Here is a 17,346-nt window from a genome sequence, read left to right as displayed (position 1 = left end):
AGGGACAGCCTAACTCTGGTGGGTGGTGGAGCCCCTGCGACTAGAGACTAGCGACTAGCGAAAGGGCAGCTGGGAGCTGGACCGGAAGGGGTGCTGTCATTCAGCGTGAAGGCTCCTGAGTCCTCTGGGCAGGGCGGGGCTGGCTCAGGAGGGGGCTGCAATCTCCTGTCCAAGGTGTTCTGGCCATTGTAACAAGAAGGCCTCTTCAGACTGAAAGACGAAGCTGGCAATGCATAGAATATAAGAAAATGTATTATATGGTAATTTACTTACGAGAAGATCAGGCCTGAGTGGAAAACGGCCGAGCAGCAGCGTTGCACAAATTATCCTCTAACAGACCCCCTTGTAGTGCTTTTTAAATGGTGTAACGTGGGTACTGACAGGACAAAGGGACAAAGAATGTGGTAGCACCAGGGGCTATACCTCCTGGTGGTCTCGTGATAGACGGTTGTTTGTAATCAACGTTATCACCAGTTTGATATTTAGCTCAGTCTCATGGGATCTGGCTGTTACGAAAAAACCCTTTATAGCTGCGTTTTAAGGAACACAGATAATCGTGCACCATAAAGTGTGAAATGGTTGCTGGGGACAATGAAGTTGGTCAGAGGTCACAGCGAGAGACTTAAATCTGGGACACAGAGACCAGGCTGGTTCTGCTCACATCTGCATCTGCACATCTCCTCTCCCTCCTGATGGACTGGCGGGCTCGGTGGAGCCTGGCTATGGCATCTGGCAGTGGAGTGGGGTCAGCAGAAAGAAGAGTGACCCAGGGATAGAGTCAGGTGGAGGGGGAGGTTAGTAGGAGCTGGCAGACAGACAGTTGGACAGAAAGGAAGATGTCCTTGGGGTGCCTGGTGGGAGCAGGGGACGCTGAGGGCCTGGCCCAGGTGGAACCAGAGGTGTCTAAAACAGACAGAGAAGGAAGAGGCAGCTGGCGGCGGTGGCTCAGCCTGGGAGCCAGGAGACCAGGCCCAGCACAGCCCCTGGTGACGGTGGCAACTTCCTTCCTTCCCTGAGCTGTGGTTTCCTCTTCTGTAAAATGGAACGTGGACTAGATTGTCTAGGGCCCCTAGCCATGATTCTGCATCCAGCCTCCTCCTCACCACCAGAGGCTTTCAAACAAATCAGGGCTGAAGTCTGAACTTCTTAACGTGATCATCAAACAGCCTCTCCCCACCCTCACACCTGCCTCACTGTCCCCATTCTGTCCCTCAACACATCAGGCTGCCTCCCTTCCGACTTTCAGGTAACTGCTTCTCATCCAGGTCTAAGTCAGCTCAAGGGCCGCCTCCTCAGAGAGCCCCTCCTTGAAGGCTCCGTCCAGAGCAGCAACAACCTCCAACCCTCTCGTCTGTCCGCTTTTCTTCACAGCACGTGTCACCGTCTCCCATTGTCCCATTTGCCGTATTATTGATTTTGTATCTGTCTTATCCACCCAGAATCTGCATAGGCACAGGGGTTGTGTCTGCTGGATCTCTGTTGTCACCCCGGCAGCCGACATGGCACCCAGCACACAGCAGAGTCTCAATGAATGAGTGAGTGAATCAGAGGCAGTCACAGACACCGGACTCTTCCTTCAAGAGAAACTCACAGGGAGCCAAACTCTTCTCTCCTCTTCTCTTTTCTTTGGACCTGCTTGGTGGTCCCTTCCTGCCTCTTTCCTTCTCCCCAGATGGGGGTCATCAGTGGGACCTGCCCGCCACCTGGAGGGGAGAGGGTGCACTTGGGGGCTTTGTAACTAGGAGGCAGGATTTCGGCTCAGGGTCTGGAGCCTTTCTCAAGCCCCTCAGAAAGTGGGTCCTCATGTGAAACCCAGGAAAGGCTGGACCCTGCTGGGTGCTTTGGGTACATTATTTTGTTAAAGACTCAAAATGACCTACCAAGTGTAGATTTTATCGTGCCCTGTTTACAGATGAGGAAACTGAAGCTCAGAGAGAGTTTGCAGTTTGTCCAGCATCACAGTTAGTAAGTAGTAGATTCAGGCTTCATCCTCGAGCTTGTCTGATTCCACACCTGTGTTCTTTTATTGCTGTGACATTACCGTGAGGGGCTCCAGCGAGGCCCTGCCCCAGGGGAGGTCTTCTCAGCCCCGTGGGTCTCCTGGTACTCAGGGCACTTAAAGATCCCTCCTCCCCTCCCTTTTCCCTTCCTCCCTCCCTCCCTTCTTCCCTTCATCCCGTCATCCCTGTGAGTCTACTGAGCATTTGCTTTGTGTCAGGTACTGGGAGCCCACGGATGCACGGGCAGCAGCGATGCGTCGGGATCGGGGCTGGGGTGGCACATGTAGCATTTGGGACTGGGGGAGAGAAGTCAGAGGATGTGCTGGGAAGAAGTGACATCTTGTGAGACTTGGAGGATGCGCAGGAGCTCATGGGGAGAAGGACTTGTTTATGGAGCAGAGTGATCCTGGCTGAGAAGCTGCGTGTGTGAAGCCTGTGGCCAGAGAGAGCAGGGCTGGGCCCTGGAGGGGCTTTGGGGAGACAGGAAGCTGGAGGAGAGAGCAGGAATTCGGTCACAGGGGTTCTCAAGTGCTGGGGAGAGCTGCTGGGTCTTCAGCTGGAGGGCTGTGGCGAGTGGGATGCAGGGGCGAGTTGGAGTCAAGTTTATCCTCTAGACGCTCTGGTGGGCACAGGAAAGACTAGCCAAAGGGCATCTGAGGTGGAGGCTGAAGTAGTTGCTGGACCGAGTGGTCGTCGTGGGGCTGGAGTGGCAAACTTGGGTGGTGCGTGGGGAGAGGGTGGCTTGGACTAGGCACTGGGGTGGCATGACCTGGCCTCTTGAAATCAACCCATTGCTTCTTGTCCTGCAGCAGGGCGGTGGCATGTGAGGGGGTTAGGGCACTACCACTGCAAGGCAGGGGACACAGTCTCCCAGGGCAGCTGCCAGGTTCAGGTCCAATGGTTCTCAGAGCAGGGCATCCAGGAGCCCCGCCCACATGCCTGTCCTGCCCTGGGGCTGCCCCTGCACCTTGGGAGACAGCCCGGGGTTGCTGGTCACATCTTACAGCACTTCCTGTGGCCTGAGTGGACCCTGGAGCCAGCCTGCCTGAATGCAAACTCTGCCACCCACTAGCTGTGTGACCACAGGACATTCCTTAACAGCTTTGTGCCTCGGCTTCCAAATTTGTAAAACAGATCTAACTAAGCTCGCACCGGTCTCGTGGGGTTATTGTGGCGATTAAATGAGTTAATTTGTTCAAAGCACTTGAAGTAGTACCGGCACAGAGTAAGCATCTCTCTCACCACTAGCGACCGTTGTTACTACTATTACTATTGTGACGTCCCACCAGACCGGGGGCCGTGGGTGAATGAGTGGATGAATAAAGAACAGTCTGTTCTGGAGGCTTCTCGCCCTCACTCACAGGCAGGGGCTCTACAGTGCAAGGCAGAAGGTAGAACAGGGAGAAGCCGAGGTTCGGATAGGTGTGTAACACGTGCGTGAGCATGCAGGAAGGAGGCCAGGGTCTTCAGGCACGTCTGTGTGTGTGTGCATGTGCAAGTATGCACAGGCACGTGGGCCCTTGCACACACACATGTGAGCAGCCAGCTGTGTTGGCTCCCTGCGCCGGCGGAGGGATGAGGTCCTGTCCCGGCCAGCTGCGAGAGGGAGGGTGGAGGGGAGACGGAGTGGTGTGGTTTGGGAGGGCAAGATTCGGACCAGGCCAGGGTAGGGCAGACTCCTCACTCTCCATTCCCTACCCCTCCGCAAGGACTCTGCCTCTGGCCCTGGCCCTGAGCCCTCTATTTGTAAGGCTTTCTAATGTCCGTTTGTCCTTGGTGGCTGACAGCAGCCTGTGCCATAGGCATGAATGACTGTTGTCCCATTTTAGGGATGAGGAAGCTGAGGCTTAGAGAGGTGAACTGATGGGCTCAAGGTCAAACAGCTTGTGGGTACAGGCATGTCCTCCCCACCCCCACCTCTGGCTGGGCACCCCCTCCGTGCCCTCTCCCCAGGCCCTGGGCGCCCACTCTCCAGGCTCCCTCTGGTCTCAGTTATAGGACTGTGATGCCTGCAGATCCCCAGCATCCCTGTCCCGGCCAGTCCCTCCACTTGCTCTGCACATGCTCCTTTCCTGTCCTGGCTCCTGCCCAGGCCGGAGGGCAGCTTGCAGGAGGACCCGGGAGCGGGGCAGACCAGCCCAGCACAAACAGTCCTATTTCTAGAGGCAGCTGTGGGCCTCACCCGAGTAGGGCAAGGCAGCGCTGGCTTGAGGTGTGGACCAAGGGCAGGCTGTCTTCCCAGGACTGGGCCCAGGTCCCTCTCAGCCAGTGGGCATCTTGGGGGCGGGGTCTGGAGACCACCCCTCTCTGTATCTTCTGCAGAGCATCTGGTTGCGATTAGGGGCAGAGAAGTGGGAAGGGGTCGGCAAGGGGCCAGCAGGTGCCAGCTGCCAAGAATGACTTAATTGGATACAATGTCTAATGACAAACCAGAGCCTCATAGCAAAGAGCCTGGCCCCAGCCCCAGGCCCGGTCCTGGCCAAGCCTTGTCTCAGCCTCTGTGCTTGCTGGCTCCCAAGTTACCTCCGGTATTGTGTGCTCAATTATGCAGTGGTTGAGCACCTACTGTTCGCTAGGCACTGAGGATGCACATTTGCAGAAGGTGGGAGAGCCCTGGGGGCGCGAGGGAGACAGGCAAGGAGTCACAACACCAGTGCATGCTCCGGGAAAGGGGGCTGCATCCCGGAGCTCTGGGGAGCGGGTGGGCACAGGCAGGGGTCTCGAAGGGCCTCTGACCCAGAGTGGGCCTGAAATTGATGAAGATCACGGGGACTATGGGTCCCCCTGTCCGGTGGCCTGTATTCCACACGCACAGCCCTGGTGGGTGTGGCAATGGGAACAACGATATAAAACATGTCTTTGAGGGCACACGTCTTTCTGAAATGGAACAGCATGGTTTCTGTGTCATGTAGAATACATTTAATGAGAGAACGGGAGAGAACATCAAGTCTGGGAGGAGCTGCTAAGTGGCCCGGGTGCCACCACTTTCCAGCCCTGTGCCATGGCAGACATTGCTAATCGATCATAATACTCCTTCCTGCTAAAACACGAACAGAGCCTCGGGATTCTTCTGATAGACTGCTCCTGGCCGTCTCTAACTCGAGATGCGTTTTCAGATGAGAGCTACTTGCCACCTTGGCGGTGTCTAGGCGCCTTATCTTATGGGGAAGGTGACTTGTCCAAGGTGTTGGAAGGTAGCAGGAGGAGTAAACAGCGGCTCCCACTGTGGAGCCACCTTTGACTATCACAGCCTGGGAAGACATGGCATCTACTGCGAGAGGCCAGGGATGCTGGTAGACATGTCACAATGCTCAGGAACTACCCCCCGACAAGAGACTATCTAGTCCAGAATGTCAGCAGTGTGAAGGTTGAGAAGCCCCGAACTAAAAGAATTCCGCTCTCTGGCTTCTAGCCCCTGGAGTCCCCTGGAAAGTGAGATGATGCATCACTTCTGGCAGAGAAATGAGGAACTGGTTTGGAAGGTTCCAGAGCAGTGGTTCCTACCCTTGTCTGCAGCATTGGATCCGGGGCTTCTTAGTAGCTCCCCTGGGGATCATTTAAGAACCCTAACGCTCAGGCTGCCCTGTGTACTGCACTACGTCCGAGTCTCTGGGGTGGGACCCAGACATCAGGGACTTTTAAAGCTCCTGGAGGATTCCAGTGTGTGACCGAGGTTAAGAGTGACCCCTGTTTTGGAGGCTAATCTCCCTAGGTTTGAAACTCATCTCCATCCCTAACCTGCTGTGCGACCTTCTTTAACCTCTGTGAGCCACTGACTCCTGTCCGAAATGGAGAGCATCCTATCTGCTGCGGGGGCTGGCGTGAGGACCGAAAGTGTCATGTGTGCAAAGCCCATGACATAGAGCTGGGTACATGTCTCTCAGGGCATGCGGGGTGTCTCCTGCCCTGGTAGGCAGCGTCCCCAAAGGCAGTGCTGGCATGGAGTGGGGCCTTTGTGAGTAGGAGGGCTGGTTCCCCTCTCGGAACCCCAGGACTCAGCTTTCTGTCCCCTTCTCCCAGGTCAGGATGCAGGCCGAGGCTCTGGATGGGCCGCCAAGGGGACCGTATCTGGCTGGCATCGGAGAGCCCGAGAGAGCCCTGGGCAAGTGTCTGAGCCAGACAGGACCCAGCTGAGCCAGGACCTGGGTGGGGGCACCCTGGCCATTGACACACTGCCGGAGAACAGGACCAGGGTAGTGGTGAGTGCTGGAGGACCATGGCGGGGAGGGAGATGGTGGTGGGGGCCCACTGGGTGCTCCCCACACACATGTCCTTGCTGTCGGCCCTGGGGGTCAGTGTGAAGATGGGGATCTCGAGGGGGATGGAGGCAGGGACCAGCCTGGGTCATAACATCTTGGCATCTCAGGAGTTTCACTGGCTGCCTCCCTCCTCGTGGGCCCCGAGAGGGCAAGTGATTTGCTCAGAGACGCACAGTGAGTCCACAGAGTCCCTAACACTGCACTGTCCCACTGCTGAGGGCTTCCACTAAGAACTGAACGAGGGTGGCATTCTTACTCATGTCCAGCTGCCACCTCTGGCCCCCCACCACCTCATTTTTGTGCCATCTGTGTCTCTGTGTGTCTCCCAAGAGTTCATGGCTGCAGAGGCTTGGGCCGCTCGGCCTCGTGGCAGGGAACTCTGAGCAGGGTGAAGGCCCAGGAGAGACCCTCCTCTGCCTGGGGGTGGTGCAGGGAGGCCAGGGAGGTAGAGGCCGGCCTCTCGGTGTCTCCGCTCTCCAGCTGGCCTCCTGGGATGCTGATGGGAGGGCCTCTGCATGGGTATGGGTGAACCCACAATCACGTGTGCGTGTCAGCAGGCGAGTGTTTGCACTCGAGCCTGAGGGTTTTGGTGAATTGTGTACGTCTTCCCATGTGTCTGTCACCATCAGCCGTTTGTGAGCGTCTGTTATGAGTGTGTGTGTCTGTGTGAGTGTGTATGTGCCTATGGCGGAGAGTAAAGAGGGTGGGTTCTCAGGATGCTGAAAAACTATGAAACAAGAAGGAAAAACAGGATGTGCTTCTCAGTACATATTTCTTTATTTTGTGTTTTTGTAACCTTTTTTTAAAATCAAAAACGTGCTTTACAGATAGTCAAAAAGGTCAAATAATGCTAAAATTGGAAAACAAAACACAGTGGCTATCCCCACCCCCACGGCTTCGGGCATTTCTGCTGACGGTTACCTCCATATTTCTGAGTAATTTGCTTATTCTGCTGCCTCTGATTAACCCATTTAGACATTATCTGTTGACTGCCTGTTGTGTAGATGAAGATTCGCCTTTTATATCCTCTCCCGAGCATCCTTTCACTCTCAATATTTTCGTTAAATCCACATATCTGTTTTATAGCATTATAATCCTGTAAATATTTTTCACCACTAATCCAAGTAGGGTGATAGCATTATTTACTTTCTCATATATTTCTATCTTTCCTGGATGCCTGCCCCCTCTACTTGCTCGGTTTTCTGTATTTACCATAGCTGTATATTCTTACGCATCCTTTGGCTGTGTTAAAGAGAGACCACAGGCCCCAAATGGAGTCACTTGTGCTAAACCCACAGCCCCCAAACTAACACTTAATACCTAATTTAATTATAGTCTCAACCTCTCCCCAGAGGGGAGCCTTAAACCAGTCGGTCTGGGATTACCGGGCAGCTCCTGTGAGGTCGCCTGCCTGACAGGCCTCTGTCACCCCTGAAAGAGGGCGACCTTGACACGATCTTCTCTTTGCTGGGAACTTCCTTCTCTCTGCTAGATGAGATGCTGCCCGACTCATGAATCATTCAATAAAGCCAATAAGCTCTTTAAAATCTACTTAGTTGAGTTTTGTTGCTTAACAGCCTCAAATATAATTTTTGGGGTAGACAAACTTGTCAGTTCTCCCCTGCCCTCCCCCTCACCCCGAAGCTTCTCTCCTACAGTCCTGCTCCATTCTGGACTGGCTGTTCCCCTGCCTGCCCCACGGCCATCATCCTGGGACCTCCCTTCAACGATGGGACCCCTGGTGTCTCTCCTGTGTTGGGTGTCCTCTTCCCTTGACCTTGTGTCTTCACTTTCCTGCTTCTCCCCCTTGTTTAGCTTCCTGAGAAAGGTTACACAGAAGAAAAAGTTTTTTTGTGGGCTTGCTTGTCTAAAAATGCCTTTATTCTATCTCATCCTTGATTGATGGTTTGGCTGAATATAGAACTCTAGATTAAAAATAATGTTCCTTCTGAAGTTTGCAGGCACCTCACCATTGTCCTCTGGCTTTCGATGTCACTGTTGAGAGGTCCGATGTCATTCTTATGTCCCATTTTTGTACATACCTGTCCCCTCCCTCCCACTTCCAGAAGCTTTCAGGGTGTCCTCTGTAACCTCTACGAGTGAGGGCCCTGCTTTGGCTGGGTGGTTGGTGGGCTGTTTCAACCTAGAGCCCTATACTCCCCAGTTCTGGAAGGTCTTCCTCTTTCATTTCTTTGGTCATCTTCTCCCTGCCGGACTTTCTTCTTTCCACAATCGCCCTTGATTTGACGTCCTTCTTGGGGAGTGATCCTCAAGCTTTCTTCTCCCTTCTGTTGTCTGCCCGTCCCTTTTGTATTTTCGGTTGCTTATTTGTTCGTGTGCATGTTATTGTTGTTCCACCTTCTGGGAGATTTCGTCAATGTTTTCTCTTTCTTTTTGTCCCCTAGCTTTTAGGAACTGTCTGTTTTCTGTCACCCTTATTTCTATCCTGTGTAAGAGTTTGTGAGCTGTGTAACAGCTTCAGACCACTCAGTGGTTGTCCCTCAACCTTATTTTCTTCATATTACTGATTTTCCCCTGTTATCACATTTTTAATTTCCAAGAGCTGTTTATTATTTTCTGATTCTTTTTCTTTAAAAAAAAGGCTCCTGCTCTCGTATCGTAGATGTAATACCTTTTCTTTCTAAAGACACTTAATATTAGTTCAAGTATTGTTTCTCCTGCTCTCTGCATCCTTTCTCCCCCCTCCCTCTCTCTGCATCATTTTTTTCACGCAGGGTGCTTTCCACAGGAGCGGGCAGGGGAAGGAGGGCAGCAAGGGTGGCGAAGCACTTGAGGAACTGCAGCAGCACAGAGGGGGGAAGACGGCCGCACTAGGCAGGGAGGGGCTCACCCAAACCGGCCAGAGCTGTGACCTCCTCGGCAGGAGGGACTGCTGGACAAGAGCTGTAGCGGCAGGGGTGGGACAGAGACACAGAGACGATGCCAGCCTGCAGCCTGGCAGGGAGGGAGCAGGGTAACAAACGCTCAGAACTCCCCTCCTCTCTGCATCATTTCTAAGCCTGATTACTCCTTTCCTCTCAGGCTGTGACGTGGCTTGGCACCACTGATCCTGTCTATAGTTAATGTTTTGATATTTCGTTCATCATAGATTTGTTTGCATTAACCTTGATTTTTTTAAAAAATACAGCATTAAAATATTCTCCATCTTGATGACTGAGTTTTTGGTTATTAAATGTTGCCCCTGAGGTGAGTGCCTCACTCTCCTCACCCCGATCCTGGCCCTGAAGCAGGACCCCGCCGCACACTCCCACAGCCTCACTCACTCCCGTTCTGCCCCGTGTTCTCTGTCCTTCAGAACCAAGGAGCCCTGGCGGGGGGACGGAGCAGAAGGCCATGGCCCTTCAGGAGAGGTCTCCTGACTAAGGGGGCTCCTGGAGGCTCACCCTTCCTGTGCCCAGCTTAATTGGGTCATCAGTTACCGAACAGATACTTGCTTTGGGCCAGAGGGCCATGTCCCAGTTTGTGCAGAGAGGACCTCGTGGAAGAGAACCGTAGAGACGCGGACTTCTAGAAGCAATTGCCTGTAGGCGTTTGAAAGGGCAGCGGGATCTTTAAGAACCAGCATGGAGTCAATAACCCCAGAGCTGAAAACACAACACAAGCTCTTGGGTTCCACCCTGGACTGACTGGTTCAGAAACTCCGCAGCTGGAGCCTGGGAACTTGTTTCTTTAAAAGCTTCCCTGGCTGGTGTGGCTCAGTGGATTGATTGACATCCAGTCTGTGAACCAAAGGGTCGCCGGTTCAATTCCCAGCAGGGCACATGCCTGAGTTGTGGGGCCAGGTCCCCAGTAGGGGGCACATGAGAGGCAACCACACATTGATGTTTCTCTCCCTCTCTCTCTCTTTCTTCCTCCCTGCCCCTCTCTCTAAAAAATTAAAAAAGAAAAATAAATAAAAGTCCCCAAAGTCTGCCCCCCTGCATTGATTCTCATGGTGACCTGAAGTCCCCCGTATTGATTCTCATGGTGACCTGAGTGTGAGATCTGACAGTTAACACTTCAAACCAATTTCAGAATTGGTTTCCAGATTGATCACCGGATGTGAGGCTTTCTCGGGCACCACGTGGCTCTGTACTTCACCACGAGACCCATTATCTCTGGGGCTTCGTGGCTCCCTCAGCAGCCACACATCAGGAGTCCAGGAGTCCACGTGGAGGAGCAGGGCCACCCTAGCAGGAGGTCCCTCTGACTGTGTGAGGGTCTGTGCCCAGCATTTCCCACATTGGGGCTCCACCTCAGCTGGAAGGGAGTTCTGACTGGAGGTCGGGAACCGGCAGCCATCCTCAGCGGGCTGAAGGATAGTCGGACTCCCGCTGGATGAAACTACTGGGATAAATCTCAATCCTGGCACTTACGTTTAAAATAAAGAGGGAGAAATGAGGCTTAGCTGCAGTCCGGGAGGAAAACTTGGGGCTCCTTTCTGCCTGTGGACTGAGGATGAGTCAGGAGTGAGAAGTGGCTACCAAGGATGGAGGTGGCAAAGCCAGCTGTGTTCATAGAAACCCATAGAAACCCTGGGACCAGGGTTGGGCCCTGGGGATCCTGCAGGGTATTTCTCAGCCTAACCACAGCTGAGGGGCCTGCTTCTTCCTTCTAGATGACTATCAGAAACCGGAGTAATCCAGAATGGTTGCAGGGATTTGGGGTAGTTAGCTTAGCATAGATAAGGCTCTGGAGGTGGCTGTTTTCCAGTAGCTGCAGGGCTGCTGCTGGAGCAGAGGAAATAGCTGATTTTTCTCATAGCACTTACCCCGTCCTGCACTGAATTCCCTGTTTATTTGCTTATATTGCCTGTCCTCCCGCTGGGATCGAAGCACCATGAGACCTGAGACTGTTTATCACTCTGTCGCCAGTGCCTGGCACATGGGGGGGAGCTCCTCCTTTGAAGGAACAAAAGAAGTAAGGGTTTGTTCATCCCCAGAGACCTTGAAAGAGGGTTATTGATGAGAAGCGGTTGTGTCTGGGGCAGGTTGTCGAATCCCCGACTCTACTGACTTTTGGGGTCCCACACACAGAAGAGCAGTGCTTATGCACACACACACACGCACGCACGCATGCACGCCAGCACCCCAGGTAGTTTCCTGCCTGAATCTAGCCAGACCTCAACATCCCACCCCCTCAGCTATGTGCCCACCCTGACCTGCGCAGTGGGCAGCCTCGCCCCTGCAGGAGCCCAGCAAAGGGCCCCAGAGACACCTGCTTCTCCCGCATTTCTCGAAAGCATTTCTGAGAGCTGGGGTCTCTTTGGCAGAAGGAAATCCAATCTAGACAATGGCTTGGTGGCAAAGGGCTGGGCAAGGGGAATGGCGAGAAGGGGACATGCCAGCAAGTTTGACTTGATCTGTTTTGGAAAGATTTCTTGGGTGTCGACAGGAAAACACCTCCACCGTTTAGCCCTATCAGGGCCTGCCTATGCCTGTGCTCTGGGGCCGTATCAAGGGGCCGAGGGCCTGGCAGGTGAGCTGCCACTCCCTTTGGCCCCTCAACTTCCTTTGTGGTTTCTCAGCACATCCTCTGGCTGTGGATTCCCTCCTGGCTCGGCCCCCTGACCCAGCTCTCTCAAGTCAGCCCCTCTGCCCAGCCTCCAACCCAGGCCTTCTCAGGCCTACCTCGCCTCTGACCACCTCTCTTTCTCACCCTCACTGGCCCAACCCCTTCTTCCCTGTACCTCTCTGCCCCGCCCCGCTACTTATCCCCTCTTGTCCATCCCCTTTGCTCAGCCCCTTCTGCCCAGCACCTCTGCCTGGCCACCCACCACAATGCTTCTTCCAATTCAGACCCTCCTGTCAGAGGCCTTGAGGGACCCAGCCTGCACTTCCAGGGTGAGCTGACGGCTCCAAGGCCCCTGGTCAGAGCCATTTCCTTGGATTTTGTTCTCACGCCCACTCTGAAACCACATCCTGGTGGGAATGGGACTCTTGTCTGAGCTCCAGTTTTCCAGAGACTTTCCCACCGAGACCAATCCTAAGGCCCTGGAACACTGGGATTTCTTTGAAGGGGGAAGGGCTGGGGGGAGCCATGGTGCTAAGTCAGAGACCTTGGGATGTGTCACAGTTTCTTCTCTGAGAGGCTGGAAGGGGGAGGCCTTGGACAAAGGTTCTCTTCCATCTTGGGGATTTTCCAGTCTTGGTTTTGTGGTTTAGGTCTGGAGCCAGAGTTTGGGAGGAACCAAGTTTAAGAACATTGGGATTTGGAGGTTCCCCTGCAGTAGAATAGGTTCTCTCCATAAGAGAAAAGAGTCCCTCCTGCCACCCCAGTCTTCCCTGGGCCCAGCCTCCATGAATTGCTCTCCTTTCTGGCCCAAGCAAAAGCTCCCAGCTCATCCACCACTATGACAGGCCCAGAAATGCTGAGGACCCTGCATCGGGGCAGGTACCATGTCCTCCGAGACGGCTGAACAGAGAGAGGGACAAGTGAGAGCAATTCCAGCCCGGTTTCTACAACCTCCCAAAGCGGGCAGTTCCCAAAAGGAGACCTCCGGAAGGCCCCCTCTCCAGGTTTAAGGGCCGAGGGGAGACAGGACAGGGGGACAGATTCAGAGTGTAGACACACGAAGAGCAAGGGGTGCTCGCTGAAGCGCCCCACCAGGCCAGTGCCCTGCGGAAGCGAACAGGTGAGGAGGCCAGTACGGGGGCGGGGGAGTGTGTCTGGGAGTACAGTGTGAGGTGGGTAGAGGGACAGAAAAGTTGTGAGCTGAATTTTGAAGAGAAAGAAGATGAGAGAGTTTGTGAGAAGAAAGGGTACCCCGGGAGGTGGAGTCCAGACGTCCAGGCTCCAGCTCAGTGGAAAGAGTCTGGCCATCTTGGTCCCAGAACTTGGCCCTGGCACTTACCAGCTATACGACCTTGGGGTGGACACCTAACCACTCCGGTAATGCACCTGATGTGGTGAACTTCGGCAAGCCCCTGTTAGCTCCGGATTTCCCAAATGGGGTGGTAAATAGCGATCTCACAGGACTGAATTTAAAGAGCAAAATTTGAGGTGCTTTATGGCATCTTGGTCCCAATTGTCTCCCCTCCCCCGGCAGCACCTTTGCTGGCTGTGCAGCCGCAGGAGGTCTGTCTCCCACGTAGGTCCCTCTGTGAACCCTTCCCCTTTCCCTTGGGCAGGCTGGTTTCTTCTTTCTTTCTCTCTTCCTTCCTTTCTTTCTCCCTTCCTTCCTTCCCAAAGTGTGGGTCACATAAAATTAACCATGTTAAAGTGAAGTGTATTTAACGCACTCACAATGTTGTGTACCCATCACCTCTGTCTAGTTCCAAACATTTCATCAGCCACAGCCAGGTGGCCCGGTTGGAGTATCATCCCGTACACCGAAAGGTTGCCGGTCTGATTCTGCGGTCAGGGCACACACCTAGGTTGTGTGTTTGAGCCCAGTCTCGGTGCATCTGAGAGGAAACCATTTGATGTTTCTCTTTCACATCGATGTTTCTCTTTCTCTCTAAAATCAATAGAAATATATCCTCGAGTGAGGGCTTACAATTTTTTTTAATGATCCCTGCTTCCAAAGACTCTCACCTCCCTTTATTAAATTTTTTTCATCACCCCAAAAGGAAATACTGAAATACTAAAGTACTTCCTTCAGCAGTTGCTCCCCATTCTCCCCTCCCTTCCAGCCCCTGGTGATGGCCAATCTGTGTTGTTTCTGTGGATCTACCTAGTTTAGATGTTTCATATATAAATGAAATCTTAGGATGTATGACCTTTTGTGTCTGGTTTCTTTCACCTAGCATAATGTGTTTGAGGCGCATCCCTTTTATGGCTGAATAACATTCCATTGCTCAAATCCAGTACAGCATAATTTGTTTATCTATTCATTTGTTGATGGACGTTTGGGCTGTTCCCACCTTTTGGCTATTGTGAGTACAGCAGCTATGACCGTGCGCACGTGTATTTGTTTGGATGCCCGTTTTCAACTATTTGGGGCACATACCTAGGAGTGGAAATGCTGGGTCGCATGCTAACTCTATGTTTAACTTTCGGAGGAACTGCCAAACTGGTTTCCACAGTGGCTGCACCATTTCACATCCCCAGCAGCAGCGTATGAGGGTTCCAATTTCCCTCCATCCTTGCTAGCACCTGCTGTTTTCCGTTTTTTGGTGGGGTTTTTTTTTCTGGTTAAACTGTAGTGTCCTAGTGGGTGTGAGGTGGTATTTCATCATGGTTTTTCTTTGCGTTTCTCCAATGACGTATGATGCTGAACATCTTTCTCTGTGCTTCTGGGCCATTTGTACATCTTCACTGGAGAAATGTCTAAGTCCTTTCCCCATTTTTTTCCTTTGCCCATTTTTAAATTAGGTTGTTTGTCTTTTTGTCTTGGGCCTATTTCTTAATCCCTCTTGAGCCCGGTTGTCTGTTGTCAAATGAGGATGCTCTTTTCTAAGAGTGACTGAGGAGGTGTTCTACAGGAATCTACGTCAAGGAACTGACACCGCGTTGGGAACGAGCAGCCACCTTGGTTTTCCCAGGATGGTCCTGGTTTTAGCGCCGAATGTCCAGGATCCTGGGAAATCCCAGGACCCTTGGCCACCCCGCTGTGGCCCCAGGTATGGTGGACAGTATATGTCCTTGCCACCTCGCCACTTCCACCTTAGTTTCCTCATCTGCAAGAGGGAACAGAGACTGCCCCACAAGTTGTTACAAAAATCAGTGGAGCTAGTTGCTTGAGAGGGTTAACCAGAAAGATCTAAGAAAAAAGGGTTGTGCCCTCCAAACCCCCCAGATCTCACCTGGAAGCACAAAAATAGGGCCCCGGCATAGAGAGGGTTTCCACCTAAGTGGAAGTCTTAGGTGCTCCTCTTCATTTGTGCACTAGTCCTCAGGGTTCGGTGGGGAGCCAAACTCTGAGGACTAGTGCACAAATGAAGAGGAGCTCACAAGCTGCATGGCAGCCCCTGGGAGCTTGTGAGGAAGGCAGAAAGAAGCCCAGGCCCTGCCCAAAACACTGGAGCAGAACCCCGTTCCCAGGTGATTCCTACGCACATTAAAGTGTGAGAAGCACCGCTTCCTACCATAGGCTGTGAAGGAGGGGACATAGTCCAGGATGTGGACAAGCATCAGTGAATTCGCCACACAGTATTTGTGAGAGCATAAAAATCGGAACTACCTAAATGCCCGACAATAGGGAAATAGTTAAGAAAATTGTGCGTTTTCTTCTGAGTGGGGAGCCACGAAACCATTGCAGATGATGGTTAAAAGACCACGTTCAACCCAAAAACTGCTTTAGGTGCCGTGAACTGTGACAAAAGCATCCACACAACCGGGTGCTTAGCAGGGTGGTAACCATGGAAATGCTACACGTGTGAAAAAGACAAGAAGAAATGACGTCAAACGGGGCCAGGTGAGGGATGGAGGAGGTCTGCTTTTGTTCTTGTTTTTTGCTGTTGTCCGAGTTCTCCGTGGTTGTATGGTGTATACTCACGTTATGAAAACCGCTGGTCGGCTGACACCACTCTAAGGCCCACAAGTTGAATCAGTGCCAGGCCAGGATGATTCTTCCATGTCCACGAAGTGTTGCGGAAAAGAAGAAATGCTTTGTGCAGAAAGCCAGTCCACACCCTCTTTCCAGCCCTGGTCCGACCCTTGATTCCCAGGGCCTTCTTAGGTCAGCCTCAGCCACCCTCACCCCTCTTTAGGCCAGCCCTCAGCGCTGATGTAAGTGCCCCTTTATCTGGCCTGGGTCCTTTCCTTCCTGGGCAAGACCCGCTTTCTGCACTTCTGTGATGATACGTGTTCTCTGTGGGTTTGTTTCAGTCTGATGCTCGAACACTTCTGGGGGCAGTTGGAAGTGGTTGTGTGGATACATGAGCAAAGGGGAAGTGATAACAGGTAATGTTAAAGGAACCCTTCCCGAATGCCAGCCTCATTCTGTGGCCTTGCATTTAATCTACCCAACTATCCCGGGAGGCGGGTCTTTCTAATTCTGTCTTGGAACAGAGAGGTGAAGTGCTTCCCCAACGTTGCACAGTGAGTGAGTGGCAGAGCCAGGACAAGAACCTAGGTCTTTCTGTCTTCTGCGTCTGAGGGTTTAACCGCTGTCTCCTCGTGGACAAAAATGAGTGAGGGTGCTTCTAGACCAGCGCTTTACCAACTTTATTGTGCAAAGGATTCCCTTGGGGAACTAGTTCCAATGGAATTTTGATCCAGCAAGTTTGGGGTTAGGCCCAGGATTCTGCATTTCCCAGGCAGCACGGAAGCTGCTGGTGCCTGGGGCGTACTTTGAGTAGCAGGGATCCAGAACATACTCCTGTTGGTTGTGTAAGCCTCATGGACTAGAGGAGGCAGGGGCCGGGGTGCCCCCACCCCAGTCATCCCACCGGCACCTGCTGGGTGGGACCCAGATGCCTGGAGCCCCAGCCCGACATGCCTGGCTGGCTGGGCCTCTCCAGCAGGCCCCGCAGGGTGCCCTTGGTTGCCTGCCCTGGCATTTCCACCTGCCAGTTGGCTGGCAGGTGACAGGCCGATGGTGACAGCTCAGCCGTAATTCCTGTCCAGAGCCACTGCGAGCTCGGCCAAGGTAAATGCTGCCCTGCTGGCACAAGTGCAGTGCTGGCAGGTTCTGGGCATGAATAATCGAGACAGAAGAGACTCTGTAACAGCAGACGTTTAGGACGGAGCCGGGGATGGTTTTGAGGAGGCAGCCCCCACCGTCAACCCTTTCCTAGAAAGGCCCAACAAAGTCAGCTTCATAGCTCCTACTTATCAAACACCTGCTGCAGACCAGGCACTGGGCTGAGAGCTTTCCGTCCATCTGTTCTGTGTAATCCTTTCGCGGACTCTGCGAGAGAGGGTGCTGATGGAACAGATCCCCAGAGCGGGGAGCAATGCTGGGTGCTATCAGGAAGCACAGCCGGTGTTTGGGCCTGCCCTTGGCCCTAGAGCGGTGGTTTTCAGATGGCGTTCCACAGAACCCTAGGGTTCCCACAGCTGCTCCTGGGCTCCTGTGCATGGGGGGTGTGGAGAAGGACATGTAGCTCGGCCGGGCTCCAGGCCTTTCTCTTTCCTCCTCCCAGAGCAGCCTGGCTTTGATGTAATTAATGTATTGAGCTTCCATGGACGATTGATTGGAA

General features: G+C 53.2%; 1 protein-coding gene across 7 annotated transcripts in view; it reads left to right on the top strand.

Annotated features, from left to right (window-relative positions):
- PLXDC1 (plexin domain containing 1) overlaps positions 1–17,346 on the top strand; it is a 62,324-nt gene that overhangs the window by 2,224 nt on the left and 42,754 nt on the right. For all 7 annotated transcript variants that reach the window (XR_008425186.2, XR_008425185.2, XM_053911737.2 and 4 more), the window contains exon 2: positions 6,021–6,199. Coding sequence is in view for 5 of the 7 variants with exons in the window: in XM_053911737.2 (XP_053767712.1) it covers positions 6,021–6,199 (179 nt within the window). In the remaining 2 variants the exon portion in view is untranslated. The remainder of the gene's footprint in view (positions 1–6,020; positions 6,200–17,346) is intronic.

Source organism: Desmodus rotundus, chromosome 9, assembly GCF_022682495.2.
Source record: "Desmodus rotundus isolate HL8 chromosome 9, HLdesRot8A.1, whole genome shotgun sequence".
In the NCBI taxonomy this organism is placed as follows: Eukaryota; Metazoa; Chordata; class Mammalia; order Chiroptera; family Phyllostomidae; genus Desmodus; species Desmodus rotundus.
Note: the sequence above shows the minus strand (reverse complement) of the source record. Positions and strands in the feature narration are given on the sequence as shown.